This window comes from Gordionus sp. m RMFG-2023, chromosome 3, assembly GCF_954871325.1.
Source record: "Gordionus sp. m RMFG-2023 chromosome 3, tfGorSpeb1-WG-v2, whole genome shotgun sequence".
In the NCBI taxonomy this organism is placed as follows: Eukaryota; Metazoa; Nematomorpha; class Gordioida; order Chordodea; family Parachordodidae; genus Gordionus; species Gordionus sp. m RMFG-2023.
Genome location: NC_088777.1, coordinates 14,742,519 through 14,762,753, shown reverse-complemented (window position 1 = coordinate 14,762,753; position 20,235 = coordinate 14,742,519). Strand labels below are relative to the sequence as shown.

General features: G+C 28.3%; 1 protein-coding gene across 2 annotated transcripts in view; it reads right to left on the bottom strand.

Annotated features, from left to right (window-relative positions):
• The window catches only part of LOC135927557 (triple functional domain protein-like), a 34,690-nt gene extending 14,585 nt beyond the window's left edge, over positions 1-20,105 (bottom strand). For both annotated transcript variants that reach the window (XM_065463616.1, XM_065463617.1), the window contains exons 1-21: positions 19,981-20,105; positions 19,819-19,878; positions 16,555-16,756; positions 15,543-15,633; positions 13,796-13,897; positions 13,272-13,578; positions 12,615-12,732; positions 9,157-9,328; positions 8,841-8,963; positions 8,381-8,671; positions 7,829-8,041; positions 7,585-7,651; positions 7,071-7,264; positions 6,737-6,859; positions 6,112-6,336; positions 5,623-5,682; positions 4,254-4,423; positions 1,874-2,045; positions 1,478-1,657; positions 762-944; positions 290-409 (exon numbers count right to left, since the gene is read on the bottom strand). In XM_065463616.1, the coding sequence (XP_065319688.1) occupies positions 290-409; positions 762-944; positions 1,478-1,657; positions 1,874-2,045; positions 4,254-4,423; positions 5,623-5,682; positions 6,112-6,336; positions 6,737-6,859; positions 7,071-7,264; positions 7,585-7,651; positions 7,829-8,041; positions 8,381-8,671; positions 8,841-8,963; positions 9,157-9,328; positions 12,615-12,732; positions 13,272-13,578; positions 13,796-13,897; positions 15,543-15,633; positions 16,555-16,756; positions 19,819-19,878; positions 19,981-20,056 (3,249 nt within the window). In that variant the 5' untranslated portion in view covers positions 20,057-20,105. The remainder of the gene's footprint in view (positions 1-289; positions 410-761; positions 945-1,477; positions 1,658-1,873; positions 2,046-4,253; positions 4,424-5,622; positions 5,683-6,111; positions 6,337-6,736; positions 6,860-7,070; positions 7,265-7,584; positions 7,652-7,828; positions 8,042-8,380; positions 8,672-8,840; positions 8,964-9,156; positions 9,329-12,614; positions 12,733-13,271; positions 13,579-13,795; positions 13,898-15,542; positions 15,634-16,554; positions 16,757-19,818; positions 19,879-19,980) is intronic.
• Positions 20,106-20,235: the final 130 nt, after the last annotated feature.

Here is a 20,235-nt window from a genome sequence, read left to right as displayed (position 1 = left end):
TACCATAAATGTATATTTAAAAAAAATTGTTTATCAAAGGAGACGATAAATATATAGAATATATTTTTTAAGCAGAAAATTTTAATTATCAAGCTTAAATTTTATTTTAATTTATTTAAATCGAATTCAGAATTCCATATTATATTGTTAATAAGATGAATTACTGAATAAAAAATATATATAATATTAAAAAAATTGATATGATTCATCTTTTTGTTTTATTTAATACTTAATACCCTTTTCCAGGGCTTCCAGGTTTTATGATCAAATAATAATATAAAGTAAATACCTCGATTGCCTTTTTATATGGCTCGTAACTCCTTTCTACTTGTTCCGCGTCGCTGAAAGAGGTGGGTATCACTAAACTAGAGTTAAGAATTGAGTTAGTGGAGCGGATCGACTTTACGGACTATAAAAATAGGTTTTTTTAAAGAATAATTCATATTTTTCTCAAGAAAAAATGGAAGAAAAAAAATTGGGAAGATAAAGATGAAATTAAGAGAGAAAAGATTATTGATTTAACTTGAAAAGCATCAACAAATGAAAATAAGAAGCAAAGTAACATATTGAAAATAATCATAAATCATATGAAGCTTTAAATAATTACTTGAAACTCGTAATATATAAATTTTGTAAAACATCTTAAAAAATTTGTTGTTACATTTTATACTCTACAAGTAAAACTCATTTTGGCGATATAACTTTCCCAAAATAAAACAGAAAACAAAATCTCAAAAAGTATTATTATTTTCACAACTAACCAAGGAGCACTCTTCAGCTAATGACTCCAGATAGCAAATTCGCTCCAACCTCCGCCTTTGGTCGTCCACAGCTCGCTTGAGGGCGTAGTTCCTCTCGTCCAGATACTTGACAAGCGCGTCGACATGGGCCAGCAACTGGCGATCATTTTCAACAGAGTACACCACAATGGGTGTGTCCAAAGTCTACAAGCGATAGTGAAATTTATTTATCTCGTCTATTTGTTTCTATTTCTTATTTTCTTTGATACTTTTTGCCATGTATAATTGAGTAATTATTTTAACCGATTAAGTCAATTTTTAGCCGGCTAAAAAATTGGCTAAACCGAGTTTTTAGCTGAAAACTATCACGTTGGCCTCGAGGTTTTTACCAAAAATATAGCAGCTCAAATTTGAAGGAAACCAATATAAATTAAAATGTCTTTATGTTAACGGCACGCGCCTGTAGATTGAACAGAATTAGCCAATATTTAGCCATTGCCCTACTATACTACAAAGTTAAATGACCTGATTCCTTTTATTTGAATTGTTGTCTTATTTATCTCATTTTTTCTAATCCTTTCTTCTCCGGTATTTTAAAATTTATTTTTATAATTCCTTTTTAATTATTATTACTCTGTTTCCCTTCTTTTAACTCATTTTTCTTACTTTTCCATAATTTATAAAATATCTTTCAATTTTTTGGATCTTTTCCTCTTATAAAATATAGGTTTCTTTACCCTGCACAACTCTTTTCCTTTGTTAGCCAGTCCAATCACGTGACCACCGAAATATGCTGCCATTTTGGCTACTTGATCAAACTCATTTCTGGCTAACGTCGCGGGCGGTATAGAATAGCCAGCTGATTCTACACAAAATCCCCGAATCTTTTCGTCCAAATATTCCAATTGGTGGCAAACCTATTTTATTTTATGTTTTTTTGAAAAAAAATTGTGTGTAATTAATATATTGCAGCTTTAAGGTATTGTGCTATTAAAAATCTCTACATACACAGAAGAAAAATGAATTATTATATTTAAAAAATTTATCATAATCTTTATATAAATAATATTTTTCTATTTAACTAATTTGTTTTTGTCTAAAATATCGAAAGAAATAATAAATGTAAAATTTACATCGAAAACGTCCCTTTCGAACTTTTGGAACTTGAGCGTTATTTCGAGCTTATATCTGTGTTTGTTCCATTGCTCAGATGAAAAGGTTCTGAGAGAGGCTAAATTTTGGGCCAGATTATTCACGGACTGGAAGGAACACGAGTGATCGTTTTGCTCGTTCAAACCGCGTTTTCTTGAAATTTAAAAAAAGGAAGAATGGTATAAGATTAGAAAACTAGCTACTCCCTTCCTCTTCCCACTTTCCCTGATTTTATTTTCTGAAGAGCGCATTAAAGGCTCATTTTTCTAATGAGGTTGAGTCTAGGCATTATTAATAACAAATATATTTTCTGCTAGAAGAAATTTTCCGGTGATAATGGTAATAAAAGATTATGTTGTTATTTCTACTTGTTAAATAAGGGTGCAACCGTGTTTTAATATGGATGGAATTAGGTTTAGGTGTATTTTGTTTTGTATTTTAAATTTATGGGGGGTATATAGTAAATTTTGCAATTCGTGATGAGTTATTATGTAGTTTCTATTTCATGGAGAATGATAAAGAAAGCATGATATGAATTAATTTTTTTTAAATCCATAGTGATATTTTAAATAAATATAAAGTTAATTTTTAATTTTTTAAATAACAAAAATTTTTTTACTGTGAATAATATTTAAAAATTAATTTATGGTTTTAGAAGTTATGAATAATGGAGTTATAATAGTAATAAAATGACTTTAAAATTATTCTTAGTGTTGATCTTTGTTATAGAATATGATTTAAAATTGGGATAATTGTTAGCTTTCAAAAAGCAATTGAGGGAAGCGAAGGATATGATAGAGCATGACAAGAGTATTAATATAATTATCTTCAATGAGAAACACTCAAGGAATGACATGGAGTAAGTTGCACGTTCCTTGAATGAGGAAAATGAATATTTGCATATTGAGGAAAAGTTTTAATAAGTAGAATAAGGATGAAAATTTGCAAAAGAAATAGAAGGTGAAGGCAGCCTCTACTTAGGATACTCACTGGAGTCAAACACTGCTTAAAAACCTATACTTACTTACATAAAAAAATTTCACCGCACTTCATTAATTATATCTTTTAATTATAATGTTATACCCTTCACATATTTTAAATATAAATCAATAATCTAATACCAACTATCAAAAATATGTATAAATGAGTTATTTTTAGAACATGAATTAAATTAACACCCTCTAATTTAAAATGAATACATAATTATTTATTCGATGCATGAAATAATATTATATATTTATCTTTTTGTACATAGTTTTGCGGTTATAAGTTAACATAATGGAAAATTTATATATTAACTTTCCTATTGTTAAATAATAATATATACTAAATTGATTAATATAATTTATTTTATTGTTGAAATAATTTTTAAATGTTTTTTGTATACAATTAACTTTTACCGAATTATATATACTGATAAATTGTGATAAAGATCATTATTTTATTACCACTTAAATAAATATCTTTGATTTTTATCTAACTAGATCCTTAAAATTCCTGCAGCTTTGATAAAATGTATAACCCTTTTAAATTACATTTAAAAAGACAGCAGATTATTTTAAAATAAGTTTTATTTGAAATATAATGACTATAATTACATGCATTATACCAATTTCGTAGATGATCAGCCTTATATGTATATAAAAATAGGTCAATAATAAAATTATTAAATAAAATTTTACAGAAATATATTCTGCCCTATTTTATCTAAAAATTTAATTGACAACCTTTCCCCCTAAATTTAGTCTGTCCCCCTTAGATTCCTACCCCCACCATCTTCTCAAAATTTGGAGGCAAAACTCCTACCCCCTCTCGCTTATGCAGAGATGCTGAGTGAAGGGAAGAATTTATTAATTTTTTCATCCGCTTTAGGAATTTATTTAATAAAATATATTTTTATCTAAAACAACTAATTTCAATTGTTATCAAATTGAATCAAGTCTCTATTTATGATTTAATGCCTGGCATGAACTAAGAAATTATTACATTTTAATTATTTTATCTTTTTTAAAAAAATCTTAAAGTTTTACTTTTTTAATATATTATTTAAAGAGCTTTAAAACGTTTTTATGTGGATTTTTTTAAAAAATTGAAATAAAAATATTTCCAAAAAGATTATAGTTTCTTCTAAATAATATTTTTGTTATCTCTCTCTTTTTTCGTTTTTTCAATGCATTTTTTCTCTCACCTTTATCTCAAGTCCCTCATTCATTTAATCATATTTCTCATCTCATTTTAAAACGATGAATATTCTATTCATTGTGTTTCCCTTGTTAGATAAATGCTGAGTATTGAGACCCTCCTCTCCCCCAAAATTTAGACAATGAATAAGTTGAATTTTTTAAATAAAAAAAACATTACTCCATGTAGATTAAGAGTTCCTCGGCCATGCCAGATACAGCCCGAGAAGTATCCAACAAGGATCCGAACCTTTTTGAGTGATCGATGAGAGTGGGTTCTACAGTGTCAAGGCACTTTGCAAAACTAAAATTCTGGAAAAAAGCTATGATTTCCTTGAAACACGTTGTTACCTGAGCCAGAAATAATGAGTAAAATAAAAGAATGAACTCGTTCATTAAGATAAATTTATATAAAAATTATTAACTCACTGATTCGTTCATTAATTAAAAGCGTTAAAAATAAGCTAGTTTTTACTAATAATACAGTGCTGTATAAATGCGAAGCATATATGTCAAATTATCGTGTTTTACAATGATCTCTTTTGAATTTAGTAAACTTTGGTATAAAATATTAAGGTTCATACCTTAAAATTGGCAATAAGGCATTCTTGAGTCGACTTGAGATAGATAAATTTTAACAAAATTACTAGAGCTTATGCTAAATATAGCAGGTGCTAAACTATCGAGTCAGGTCGAGATAGAGTCTTAACTTATCAGTTCCAAAGTTAATTTACAATTAAATCTAAAAAAAATTCGCTTGAACTACGAGGTAAGGACCATCGAAAATTATTCTTTATACGATCAAAATTTACAAATTTCCAATATTTTAAAAAAAAGGATTTTTATTAACTTTTTTTGAAATATGGATGTAAAATAGTTTTTTAATAAAATATAACCCCTTAACCCCCCCTTGAGTATATTTTAAAAATAAATAATTATAAAACTTTTTCTTAGACTTCACTTTCACAAAAAATTTTTTTAGTCATTAATTTAAGCCATAATAATGCTTTTTAATAATTAATGAAACTTTGTAGTAGTAATATAATTTATTATAATGTTTATTCTTCATTAATAAAGTATTCCATTACTGTTGTTAAATGGCTTGATTTGAGCCGATTTTTAAAAACGACTAACTCAATATTTCAACCGGAAAAATATTGCATAAGCCTAGGGATTTCGCAAATAGATTCCCAAACCTTTGTGCCATCTATATCCAAAATCTTCAGACTTGCGTAATATTTTTCTGGAAAAAATATTGAGATAGTCGTTTTTAAAAATCGGTTCAAATCGAGCCGTTTAACATTAAATTCCATAACAGAATTTCTAAAAGTAAAAAAAAGTAGTAAAGCTTATCTTTCTTTCATCTTAACATATTTGTAAATCAATTATTTTTTCTTATTCCATGTAATTTAGACCATTTAAATTTTTTTTTTATGTGGATTCAATTTTATCTTGGGTAATGGATACTTGTATCGGTTAAACATAAAAATTTTAGAATCTCAGATTTTAATTTTTATAAGAATGAAGGATATGCGCTTTATTTTATCAACTTCGTCTATCCTGGAATAAAAATCGACTGATATTTCCAAAATTTGTCTGCGTTCTTTGACCTATTTTTTTTAAAAATAAATTATCTTTATTAATTTTATATAATAATTTAAATGACTATTCATTTAATATATCATTTGCCATTCCAGTATTCTATATTCATTTTTTTTATTACAACAGGGAGTGCAAGTTTTTAATTAATTATTTTATCCCTTTAAACGAATTTTTTAAATACTAATAATATCATTCCATTTGAGGCTATTAAAAAAAAAATTTAAGATAGTAACTACCATTTATGGGCGATTAATTTATAATCAGGTGAACACTCGATAAGCTCGAGGTGCGAAAATTCTAAAGTTAAATTCAAAATTGCGAGAATGTTCATTCGCGCTCAAGTGATAAATTTAGATAATTTGGAGGTGACAAAAATTTTTTAATTAAAAATAAATTCAGAAACATAAGAATTTATAATTAGGGAATAAAGTTTGCACCGAAGTATAAAACAGGGTTACGGCCATCTTTAGCTCCTCGGCTATGCCTAGAATAGCTTCATTTTCAATGTGATCGATGCTGCTAACACTATTACCGCCTGAATTAATACGCGCATTGTTATCGCCCCTATTAAAATGGTTGGAATCGTAAAGAGGGTTGTTATCACAAGAAATCAAAAGCTTTCCGCTTGCTATAAGTAATTTTCGGGAATTGGTGTAGGTGTTCTGCAGAGAGTTGTTAATATGAGATGCGTGAATACATTGAACAATTATTTTTTATTATTCTATCATCCTTATATTTTTTATTTATAACCATAGGTTCATATCAAATATTGATAAAATTAGTTCTTACATTTATAACTATTCAATTTTAAGAACTATTGAGTGAAAGTTATTTTCATTCCTTATTATTAATATTTGCAATTTCCCCCATTATCCGAATTTTATATTCCCTACCAACATCAAAAACTTCGATTCCATTGTAGGCAATAATTAAGCACATCTTAATACATAAAAAAATATTTCTAATTTATCTAACTTTATAAGATATTCTTAATGAATTATTTTTTTTTTAATTTACATAGAAAATTGTTTCTTTTATTTTTCTTACAATATAATAATTTACCTTCGCAATCTGCTCAAATAAAGCGTGATTTTTGAGCAAGGCTTTGGCCCGGGCCAACGACCGCCCGGTTCCCGTTTTCTTCTCCAAAAATACATTGCCGTGATTTTTGATCCATTCGAATACCTAAATAAAAGAGAGGTTCGTTAGAAATGAATGTGAATGAATATATTCAATAGCAGATATAAATAAATGGTTAACAGGGACAAAACTATAGGTTGTCCTTCTACAATGAAAACTCCTAATTACGTGCTGATGACGTTATCAAATGAAAGATCTTTATTAATAATGAATGAGCAAGAAGGAAAAAAAAATAATTTTTTAAAAAATGAATTACGTGTCGCACGTCCTGTTTGAAGAGCGCATGGCTCATTAGAGTCTGGAGGCGGAGCCTCATCCTGCCCACATGGCTATGTTCGATCTCATTGGTATCCTCGACGAGTGCCATTTTTATTTCAGTGTTTTGTCGTCGACTAGTCTCGGTGAGAAGTGCAATTACGTGAACCCGTGCTTCAGAATAATCTGGTGCAACTAATGAATAATTATATTAAAAAAAGTGAAGTATTCAAAATAGTAAAAATTTAAAGTATAAGATAACAAACGAAATTTTATTAAAAAAATACATAAAGACGAGGATCATTGAAGTTTTGGACCAACTTAATTATACGTAAATTGAAAGATATAAATAATAATTATTGGTCAATTTTCGGCCATTTTTAACATCCGTTATATAGTAAGATTATGATTGTTAATAAAATTGTAATCTCCTTTCCCCCAATGTCATATATTTTAAGAATCAACTTAAAACAGCTAAGATGCAATAAAACACTCAAATAATTCGGAAATTTTACTTTTTGAATGATTGTTGGAAGAGGAGGATGACATTAAAGAAAGTGCCGCCTTGCCGCATTTGTTTATCTATAAAATATATATAGCGTTTTAGATTTGAAAAAAATGCAGAAGTGAATAATAATTAGATGAAATAATTTTCCACGAGAATTTAATTATTTCTTTCTTGGTGTGTGTAAAATCATTAACTTCTCTTTCTTTTAAACAAAATAAAAATTAAAAATAAATTTTTAGAAAAAAAATAACATCCAAATATATGGCCGTGATGCAATCGACAGATTCTTGCAACCGCACCATAATGTCCCTTATACAATTAGGGTCAGAGTCGAATGTCAAAATTTGCTGTGATGGGTGGGCGATGACCGAATTCGGTAAGACGCCATCTTCCAGTGGTTCACTTTCCTCTTGCGTAAACATGATGGTTTCGTACTGGTATAAAGAAGGTAGCTTCAAACCGTGCTAAAAAAATTTAATATATTTTATACTCATAGCAAGTGCGACTTTGTTTTATAAAGTTAAGAAATTGTAAATAAGAAATCTGCAAAGGCCCGGCAAGCGGAAAAGATTACCCAAATCCCATATTAGTAAGCCATCCGTTTTTTTTAGTTTTAAATATCGTTCCTTTAATAAAACTCAAACTTTAATTTTGACAATAAAATTCTGAAATCTGATATAAATTTATAATTTCCATTAGTCTATAATAGGAGAAGAAGTTCTTTAAGTTCATTTGTAATAAAATACCTTTCAATTTTATTTTTGTATAATTTTTTACATCTTTTTCATTTTCTTATTTATTACCTCTTCATATTTCAAATGGAAAGCGCAACTGAGCTCCAATATCTGAGAATGCTTGTGCAAAGCGGAGGTGAAACCTTTCCAAGAACTCTCCAAATTACGCACCACGTAATCTAGAAGGTAAGGAGGGAATATGCCAGCATCTATATCAGCTGAGGAAGCGGTAGTCATGTGATGGCGGCCATTATGGAAATCAGAGGATGATTCGAAATTTTGGTTATCGTTTTTGGAGGTGTTGAGATTTTGAATAACATCGGCCTCTGAATATATCTTGTCCATGTTAAGGGGTGAATTCTTACATTTGTAATAATTTTTTTGTTTAAATGTAGCAGAGATCTAAAATGCCTATATATATGGAAGCTAGTAGCAATATATATATATTAATCATTATTATTTTGAAAAAAAAGTAGGAGAAAAACTAATATAAATTGAGCACTCTATAGGAAATAAAGTAAAAATTTACCAAGCAATTGGAATGGAAGAGTCTGAATCTATTGAGAAGTTGGCTAGCAGTCTGGCTACAAACGCCAATCTCCATCTTGATTTGACAAAAGTTTTCGCGGGTTTTCTGTATCCAGTTTTCAATCTATGGTAGACATAATAACACATAAAATACATGGTTTGGGGGAAGGTTAAAAGTATGTTATATTTATGTATTTTTTCTTTTGATTTACTTTCTTTCCTATCTTTCTTTGTTTAATTTATTCCTTTATATTATTCTTTCTTTTCCTTCCTTCATTTAAAATTTTTCTTTCTTCCTTTTCTTCAATTTCAATTACGTGCTCGATCTCCTTCTTGAGGTTTGCAAATTTCGACAAAACATCCATTCGATGTTTTGACCTTCTGTATATGTCTGCGATCTCCGTTTTTCGAATCTCCAAAATCTCTAAGCATTGGGCAATCAATTCGTGGCCGTATTTCGTTTCAGGAGTATCTCCGTGTTTCGATAATCTGATGAACGATTGTATTAAAAGAAACTTTTGTAACTCAAACTCTCAGTATGCTTACAAAAAAAACGAATCGAATCAAATAATACTATCATTCGTATTAGATTCAATAATTTTTCTAAAGCTTATAAAAAGTTAATTATTTTTTTGCAAAAAAAATTATAAACAGTTGTGAATGTTTTAAAATGATACTTTTAAGGATTCTCTAAACTAATTGTCATTAGCATATCTAAATTTAGAGAAAATAAACGAATTAAAACCCAATGATTTTATATAACGTTATCCAAACAAATTGGCCAAAAACACCCGATTTTTAGAATTAGATTTGCTTATAAAAAAAATTATTTCTTTAATCGAACATTCAAATTTTCTAAAAATGTACAATTATCCCATTTTATAACATCAAAAGATATAACAGAAAAAATATAATTGTGCTAGATCCGATTTTGACACTTCAAAGACATTCTATTCTTCAATATCATATTTGTCCCTATTGAGAATAACAGCTAACATGAAGCCGAAGATCCCTGAATGGACAATGTATCAGTTACCATTTTCGACAACACGGGAAAAGGTTACTAAATGGAAAAAGGATTTTCCTAATCATAAGAACTCGTCAACAAAATTTAGTTTTCAATGGGGAGGAAGCAGACACTCCAGAAAAATGTTTTGACTTGTTCATAACACCAAAAATGATTGAAGAGGTTATTTATCATACCAATTAAAAAATTAAAATTATAAGTAAAAACTATACTGACCAATATGAAAGTTCTACTAAAGAAGTTGATATAACAGAATTCAAAGCATTATTGGGAATTCTTTATTTAGCTGGAATTTTAGATGTAAACATCAAAATAAAATAATTATTTATTAGTTTACTTTGTTGGGGCGTTTCCCTTTCCATTAAACTTCTTATCAGAAAATATAACTTATGATTTGATTTATATATATATATATTCAGAGACCTGCAGAGGTACCATTAGTACGGCCCGGCCCAGATTAAAAAAATTTCGGCCCGGCCCGTGTTTAAAAATTTAAGGCCCGGCCCGGATATTTAAAAAAAATTTTAGGCCTGCTCAGAATTTTTTAAAAGTATATTCGACCTGGTATATACAAAAAATTGATTATTTCGTATTTTATCATATTTTTCGACGAGTATTATCATTTAATAAGCAAGTATATTAGCTAATGTTCTTAAGCGGCTCGTTTTGAGCCAATTTTTAAAAACGGCTAACTCAATATTTTCGCCAGAAAAATATTGACTAAGCCTCGAAATTTCGATACTATATGTATAGACCTTTGCTCCTTCTATGAGCAAAATTTTCAGGCTTGCATAATATTTTTCTGGATAAAAAACTGAGTTAGCTGTTTTTAAAAATCGGCTCAAAACAAGCCGTTTAACAACACTATAACATATTTTATTTTTTTTTATTCTAAACAGATATTTTGTATATTACAAATTGATACATAAAAAATTTGTGTAAATAATATTTTAAGAATAAATATACAATGTATTTATAAAAAAAATAAAATGATATTTTAATTTATATATAATAATGTATTTAATCCTTTACGTATTTATTCCATGGCAGGAAAACTATAATTTTATTATGTAATAGATACTATGAGTGTTAGCTAGTGTTAACATTTACCAAACATATATTAATCATAACTATATATAATCATTATAACCATATCTAATTGACGAATATAATAATTCATGTTGTATAATTTTTTTGGCCCGGGTATTTTTTTTAAAAAAAATTTCAGGCCCAGCCCGGGTTTTTTAAAAAAAAAATTTCAGGCCCGGCCCGGCTCGGGTATATTTTAAAAATTTTAAATACGGCCCGGCCCTGGAACCCAGGCAGGGCTTAGGGCAGGGCCTGCAGGTCTCTGATATATATAAAATAGGAAATATAATAAAGTAAAACGTATGATATCCACTAAGAAAATTTAATGACTTCTTTTTTATTATTTACTTACGATTACGAATATTAACCAAAAATAAAATATTTACGTAAAATAACGAATATTTATAAATAAATAATTTCGAATAAAGTTTAATATTCGATGAATATTTTTCCTATTATTCATATTCAAAATTTCGAATCGAATAATTGTGTTATTCGTTTCGTAAAATACTAATCGAATGGAATTGAATTTAGAATAACAAATAATTTGTTTTAGGCCTAACTCTCAGTACTCCTAGACCTTTAAAGATTTGAAGAAATTATTTACTTTAAAATCCCTGCAAGGACCTATATAAATATGATCCAATCAAATTTGGATCAGTTATAATTAGTGCGGTAAAGGTTACTATAAAAAGTAATGATTTTTTTTGCTGTGTGCATTTGCAGTTTATCAAATGTACCGCGATATCGCTATGTTTTACGACGCGATAAATATAAATACAAAATAAATTGAATTTTTTTGTATTCATCGTATAGTAAAACAGCGATGTCGTGTTATATTTTGTTAACTTAAATTTAAATTTTAAAGGGAAAAGGTACTAATGCATAGTTACTCTGCAAAAATAGCAACGTCACTACCTTTTGGTTACTTTAAAAAAAATTACTTGGTCCAAATTAACCCTTTAACAAATGTTAATATAAAAAAAGGAATTTATTTTAGAAGTAGATGTGCATTTTTAGTAGTGTTATTAAAACGCCATGAGTCGCGACCCAATTCAAAATTCGGGTCATTTTCTTCAATCCCGACCCAGGTCGAAGCCAAAAAATACGACCTCGACTCAAACTTTGGAAAAACGACCTCGACGCAAAATCTGGGTCCCTTTTTCGACTCCGATTCAAAATTTGTGTTTTTTTAGAACTTCGACCTAAAGTTGTGGTTAATTTTTCAACCCAACCCAAAACATGCGTCGCTTTTTTTAACCCGACCCAGGGTTTGGGTCGTTATTTTCACCTGACCCAAGATCTACATGTCAATTTTTTGAACAAGAGTCAACTCGTATCAACTCCAATAAATATATAAATTAAAATTAGATAATGATTAGATATTCATTTTAATATTATGGGTGGGAAAGCTCAGACCCCAATTGATATTATTTGCCATGATTATTCTATGTATAACTATAAGTCTAGATGTAATTCATCGCATATTATATAAATTTGAGAGAAAGTTGTAAATTATAAATGGTGAAAGAAAAAGATGAAATGAAAGAGCCACATTGACAGAGGAATTTTTATGTAGATAAAGTGCAATTACGTGTTAAAAGTGCTAACCATCAATAGTGACAAAAAATATATTCATTCGGCATGTTTAGAACAAACTTGTTTGATAATTTTTGGCCTTCGATTTGTAAAGTCGGGAAAGGAAGTTGGTTGATCACATTATTGCGGGCCGAACATTCCTCCAAACCATTTTTAACTTCGGTCATCCACCCATTCTCTATTAAAACAGACAGATTTTAAAATATACCATTAAATTGCATTATATGTCAAAACGAGGAAAGATCATAAGGAAAAAGGGGTGTATTAATTAAATGTGCTTAAAGAAATTTTAACAAACTACTGAGTATAACTTATATTTCTATTGCCAGTGTTACTTAAAAATAATATTCAGATTCACTGGAAGGAAAAAAAGTGATATAATATAGTGAACCTAAAAGTTTAATTTTCATTTCACATGAAATTTTAGATAATTTTTTTCTTATCTCTTTTTTCTATTACTTATAAATCTAAAAATTTTATTCAGGGAAAGAATGTTGTGGGTGAGACTAATTAGCCAGACAAAGACGATAGTTACTAAGTTAGCTAAGACTTGGTAAATAGAGAAGCATTCTCTTATCTAACCCCGATTAGACATAGATTTATAAAACTAAGTAAAATGTCGAGGTCATTTCAGCTTCATTCCTAACAAAAAGGGTTAGTTAATCATCTCAAGAGAACGTTTTTAAATTAATCTAATTTAAAAAAAAGGAAATTTACTATAATCTTTAAGATCGTTTAGCTCGAAAAAACTTTTTTCGATATAATTAGCGATCAGCTGCTTCTTCAGAACGCACGTCTCCTCTCGAATAAAACAGCTAAAAGATTGTAAAAAAGAGGCTACACGTGAGCGAGTGTCCGACCAATCGGAGTGGTCAAACAAAAATGAAAATGGGATTCCCAGTTGATTACAGTTATTTACAGTGCCATGATTGGTGGAAATCGAGCTGTCGGTAGCATGCGGGGAGACAAGGTGGCGTGGGTCTAAGCAAGTCTTGCCCAGAGTTTCTAACGAGACCATAGATGTCTGGTTTTACCAAGTAAAAAAAGGAGAATTTTCTTTTAAAATTGACTACTTTAGCTATGAAAAAAAATTTCGAGAATCCCTAACAAATTTTAGTCTATTACCTTTGTTCTGTTTCTCATCCCTTCCTTTCTCCCTACCGCACCTTCCTTCTATCTTTTCCCCCTCTTTAATCCCCTTTCCTTACCCTTCTACACTGGGAGATAAGTTATATAATTACTTCAAATCGGTATTTAGTAGCTCCGAGACTGGTTTTTTGTTTTTGCCAAAATTTTTCCGGTTTAATTATATGAACGCAATTTATATTCTCACTAAACGATTCCTGCAAAAAATGGTCAAAATCAATAATTAATTTCAATTCATGTATAGTACATTATAAAAACATAGAGTAATAGTTTTCAAAAATGTAGAAAAAAAGAAATAGTACTCGAGATAATCGTAGATTATTTAATATAAATTTTATTTAAAAAAAAGGAAGATATTTATATTCTTCCCTAGTTTTGGCTTAGCAAGGTTACTGAATGGTAGAATTATTCTATTAGCCATCATCCAAAAATGTTTGGTTAATATTTTATACATATCTGGGGTAGTTAGGAATAAACCCGAGACCTGCATGCCCGACCCTCTGGTACACGGGCCAGGTCGTATTTTAATTTTTTTTAATTATCCGGGCCGGGCCTAAAAAATTATAAGACTAAATATTTTAAATCGCTATTATTTAAAAATTAATATAATATATTTTTAAAAAATCCGAGTAAATTTTCCTTAAAAAAAATCCCGGCCGGGCCTGAAAATATAAAACTCGGGCCGGGCTTTTTTTTTAAATATCGGAGCCGGGCCGTGCAAATGATACTTCTGCAGGTTTCTGGAGTAAACATTAGACACTTATATATCACCCACAAATTCTATAAGACATATAGTTGGGTAATCACTAAAATCGACTCGAACTACAGGCATGGGTAATTAAAAATCAGCTAAGGATTGAGGTATGAGTTAATTGATTAAGCCCTCTAGGCTGACATTATAGTTTTCAGGTAAACCTTGGTTACGAGGTTTTTGGAATCGGCTATGAACTCGGTTCCGCCTTTGGAATATATTAAAATGGAGATCATTAACCAAATTTCAAATATAGGAGAACTCCCTTGAAGCAACCTTAAAAGAAGAAGCCTTCTATGGTGTACTTTGCAAATATTTAAAACGATTCCATTTAACTTTTATTACTGTTTTACAAAAAAAAAATTGAGTCCAAAATCGATAAAATTGCTATAAATTCTTAACTTAAGATTGGATTAGAGAAAATTTAAAAAAATATGTTAGTTCGATTTTATGGGAATATTATTTGGACAATTTCAATTAAACTTTTCCCGATAGTATTTTTTTCTTCCCATCCTTTCATGTCCCTATAATTTCCCGAAGAATAATGGGAATTTACCATTGTATTCCAAAAAGTATAATTTATAAAAAAAATATTTTATTTATAATTTTCAATATTTTTTTAATTTCTCCCTTGATTTTATCCTTTAAAATACAATAAAGTATATTATAATTAGGGACCCGCCAGAGGGTTTTTCAGCCCCAGCAGTCCCGCGACCCGGAGGCAAAATATTTTAGGCAGGCCCGCGGCATGAATTTTTATAAAATCGTATATGGGAAAAATCTCAAATTCAAAATATTTTTAAATTTTTTTATAATTGTGATATTCAAAACAAGGGAAGATATGAAGAAAATAGTAAAAACTATTCAAATAAAAAATAAAATGTTTTTTCTCAAATATATATTTTGACCACCAAAATAAAATACTATATACTTATGGGATACGCTAAACATAAAATGGGCAGATGATACCAATTAATTCATTCGATTTCCTTAACATTTATTTATCCTTTTTTCCTTTAAGAAAAATTATTCAAGGTTCAGGCATAGAAATAATATTTAATTCATATTAGAAATAATTTTATAGGAAATACCTCCAAAATATGCAATACAGGCTTTAGAGTTTCCCATTTCGAACGCCTTCCGTCTATAACTATCGTAAAGCCTAGTTTTTGCGTCTCCGGCCTGTTTAACAATATTTCAAATAAACATCATAATTTATAAGACAACAATATTTCAAATAAATATCATAAGACATAAAAATACACAATAAATATTGTATTATGATATAGACATTTCCCCACCATATAATGTAAATATCTATGATAGTGCTTATATTAAATATCGGATGGGGCCAGCCAATGTTTACCGTTTTTGTAAAAAAAATCAGATCGAGCCGATATTTCTGAAAATTATTCGATCCGATATTATTACTGTTTTTGGTTACATTTTTATTTAATAAATAATTTCCTATTTTAAAAAAAATGAATAAAAGGAACTTAAAATATAATTTTTTTGTAATTGTAATATTTTAAAAGAAAAAGCAGCTAGCTAAAAACGGGATTATTTTTTGTTTTTGTAACAAGGAAAGGATTTAACAAAAACAATAATTCATAAGCATTGCCCATACTTTCAATGTGAATATTAACTTTGAGGAATTTTTTTAAAAAAAAAATAAATACCCATATATTTATGATAGATATTGCACTAAATATCGCCTTGGCCATGAGAAGCGGAAAATTTAAAGGTGTTTCTTATTTTGCCCATAGTTTACAATTTGGTTAGAAAATATTTTTTTTTATGATATAGATTCAGGGAGACAAAGAAAAATCAATCTATATCAGATCGATTAAAAATAAAATACAATTTTTTTTTGATTGGGGGGGGGGGGAGAGGGTATAGCTTGAGAAAAGTTATTAGATTGGAAATCCTTCCCTAGCAATGCTATATAATTTAAATGAGGAAAATGTTATTTAAACAATTAATGAAAGATAATATTCGAGTTAAATGTGATAAGGAATTTATTGCAGAGAATATGGGGAAGAGGCTAGAAAGTCTATTGTGATTCATAACTATGCTTTCGACATAATTTTTTTTTTAACTCACGGCAAAATGGAAGAAAAATATTTAAGGGCCTTGAGAATATTTTGAGGTTGCTTCGTATCTTTTTCGACCTCGGGAGAAATATCATCCATGGCAGATAAGGTAGATGGCATCATTGTTGTGGATGGCTGGGTAGGATCCGATGGCGAAGCGTGAGGAGGAAAGCTGATTTGTACTACAGGACATCCTGAATAATCTTTCTTACCTTAATATAATTATTTTAGGATTGTTTTATTTAGATAAGTATTAAAAAAATAGAGATGGGTTTTTTTTAAAAAATCCATTAGATTGTAAATTGGCCATTCGAATATATTAAAATGAAAATATTTCTTCTGCTACAATTAGAGCATTCGGAAAGAATTTACAAAATAAAATAAAAATTATTTATTTTTAAACAGCCCCATTTGCTTTATACGTATTTTTTTAAATTTATTCCTATTAAAATTTTGCCACAATGCTATCCTTAAAAATCGGGACAGGTGACAGATATCAGTTTGACATGCAGTGTAAAAGGCTTCTAACAAGCTGTATCGGTTAGATATATCATGGATAAAAAATTTAAGCAAAATTTTTGTTATATATGGTCTTATTAGAGATCTGCACAAGGCCCGGCCGGGGTCTATTTTTAAAAAATAATTTCGGTTCGAGCTGGATCGAGCCTATATTTTTCAAAAATTCGGGCGGGGCCAGATCGGGCTTAAATTTTTAAATATGATATCATTACTTTTATCAAATGAATTGATACATTTTAAAATTCTTGGCGCTAATATTTTTTTATTCATAGAATATTTTTTTATAACCAAAAAAAATAATAAATTTTTCTATATAAATTCGGACCGGGCTGGGCAAACATAATTTTTATTTCGGATCGGGCTTCACGGGAAAATAAAATTTTTTTTGTTGGAGATCGGGCCGGGCATGACAAATTTCCAAGTTTTCCATTTAAAAATTTTAATATTTATTAATTAAATACCTAATGTTTCCTTCAATAATTTGCATGGCAAATATCTAGTAAAATTAACAAAAATTATGTCTAAATAGATGGTGCTATATTTAAAAATTCTTAACAACACTACGAGAAGCTTCAGAACAGCGTCAAATTTAAGAGCCAGAATCAAGATTCATTTTTTTCAAAATTTTAAAAAACCGGAACCACCATAATTTTTGCATATTTAAAATCGGAACCAATTTCTAGTTCAGGTTCCAAACTCAGGTTATAAATATTCAATTTTAATATTCAAATTGATAATTTTTCAAACTAATTATTTAAAATATCCAAAAAATAAAATTATCTATTTTTGCATATTAACTATTATTCCAGATAATAGAAAAGCTAATATCGTTTCTATTGGATCCCCATCCATATAGTCTTAAACTATATCGGAATTAATAGGGTCGACCTAAAAACGCCTTATTTTTTGTCAAATTTAAGATGGAATTTACTTAAATAGCTAATATGTTGTAAATGTATTTTCATTATTAACATCTTCATATGATAGCTACTTTTAACGTTCAATTTGACCTTTACATAATTGATTTCCTTTGGATATAAAAAAGAAATCTTATATTATAAATTTTATCAGTTAACTTTTCATAAAAAAAAATAAATAGTGGAACATCTATTAATAAAATCTCGAAATAACATTTTGGAGTAAATCTAAATTTAAATTTGGCCAAATTAAGCCATTTAACAACACTAGTTATGGGCATAAAATGGCCAAAATGCTTTAAAAATATTTTTTTTAATACATCCTCTATAAATATTAAGTATAAGCTTCATTTTAATACTAAATTTATTAATTACATGTGTGTGTTATTTAACACAGCCCTTAATATCTCCTAAAATATAATAACTAGGAGGCTGAAATTTTGTCAAAATAAAGTTTACTTTACACTTAGTTTGTATACTAAATTTAGTAAAAATCGGAAGGGGTTTCCAAAAATTTTGTATATTTGATCTGATCATTTAACATGGAATGAATGACCCACAAGCAGGGGTTCAACCTGAACCTCTAAATGTTTGTAAACTGGTTATAACCTTTTGATATTTTAACTCTATTAAAGATGATTAATAATTAGTTTTGACTGTTAAATCAGTAATCATTTTTAGATATTTTGGTGTATGTTATTTGGTGTGCCAGCTATCCAAGATAGCTTATAGAAGTGTTCTCAGCAGTGGCGTAGCTAGGAATTTTCCTTAGAGGGGGTCCATACATATAAAATCCTGGGTTGGCCCTTTTGCCCAGCCTTCGGCCGGGTTTATTTTAAAAATCATAACCACATCTTCGACAATATATATAAATATTTTTAAATTCATGAATAATGTTATTATAATTTAGTAGATTATTCTCAATGACTATAATAATACTACCCAGAATAAATTCAATAGTAATATAATATCCTTTCACAAACATCAAAACCAGAAAAATATAAATATTAATGGTATTTATTTGATACAAAGTCACTTTTAAGTCTTTTGAACGTATAATCTAAAAAAAAATTTGCTCTGGGAGGGGTCCAAACCCAAAAACCACCCCCGTAGCTACGCCACTGGTTCTCAGTAATAAATTTATTCTTTCTCCTTATAGATATAATTTGTCAGAGAAGAAACTTATTTTCAGAGAATAGCAATAAAATTAATAATATTCTTATATTTATATAATTTGTATGAATGTGAAAAAGTAGTTTTAAAACATTTAAACTACACCAGTATTATTATATTTTATAAAACAAACTGAAAGCGTTATTTTTTATCTAAGCCTAAACCTGAAACAATATTTGTTAGTTTGGATCCCTGCCTAAAAGTATGATACAAATTAATATTTAACTTTTCTTTTATTGATTAAATTTGATATACCTGGGCAAATCTGAAAAATTACCAATAAGTGATGAGATTTATATTTGATAAATAATAATAAGATCTTGCATTATTTTTTTTAAATATAGCTTCCAAAAATATTATAGTTAAATTGTACTGATTTAAAATATCAATATCAATTTTATATGAATTTTAAGTATAAAATAAAAAAAAAATAATATTTAATATCAAAAAAATATTTTTAAAATTTGTATGTAAAAAAAATATGTAAAGAATTTAGAAATATCTCATCTGATGAAAATTTCTAAATAAAAAATTTAAGTAGAACACTATGTTTTCATTATAAATAAAAATAAATTAAGTCTATTTCAGTGTTATAGCTTCAAACAGTTAGCTCATCAAATATAATTTATTAATAACTAAATTAAGTATAAAATATTTAAAGTTACCAGCATGTATAATAATCCTTTCTTTAAGAATATGGCTAACTTCTTCATATTTTATTGATGCTATGATAAAATAAAAATGATATTTAACATATTATAGTCTAAAATATATAAATTGTGCAAACAAATAAATCGTCTAAATATTACAGGTATATATTAACTTACTATAGTTACTAAGTTTATCTAAAAGTTGATAATCCTTCAGTAAATTTTCTGAATAAAATAACTCTTTATTTTTCATAATTACAATTCATTTTTAAACAATTTAAATGTATAATAAAGGAAATACATAATTATAGTTATTTTTAAGAATTTATATCACATTTTAATAAAAATCGATTTCATAACCAAAAACGAGCATTTGATCGAAGAATAATCATATTTCTTTTAAATAACTCCTCAAAAAATCCCGATTATATT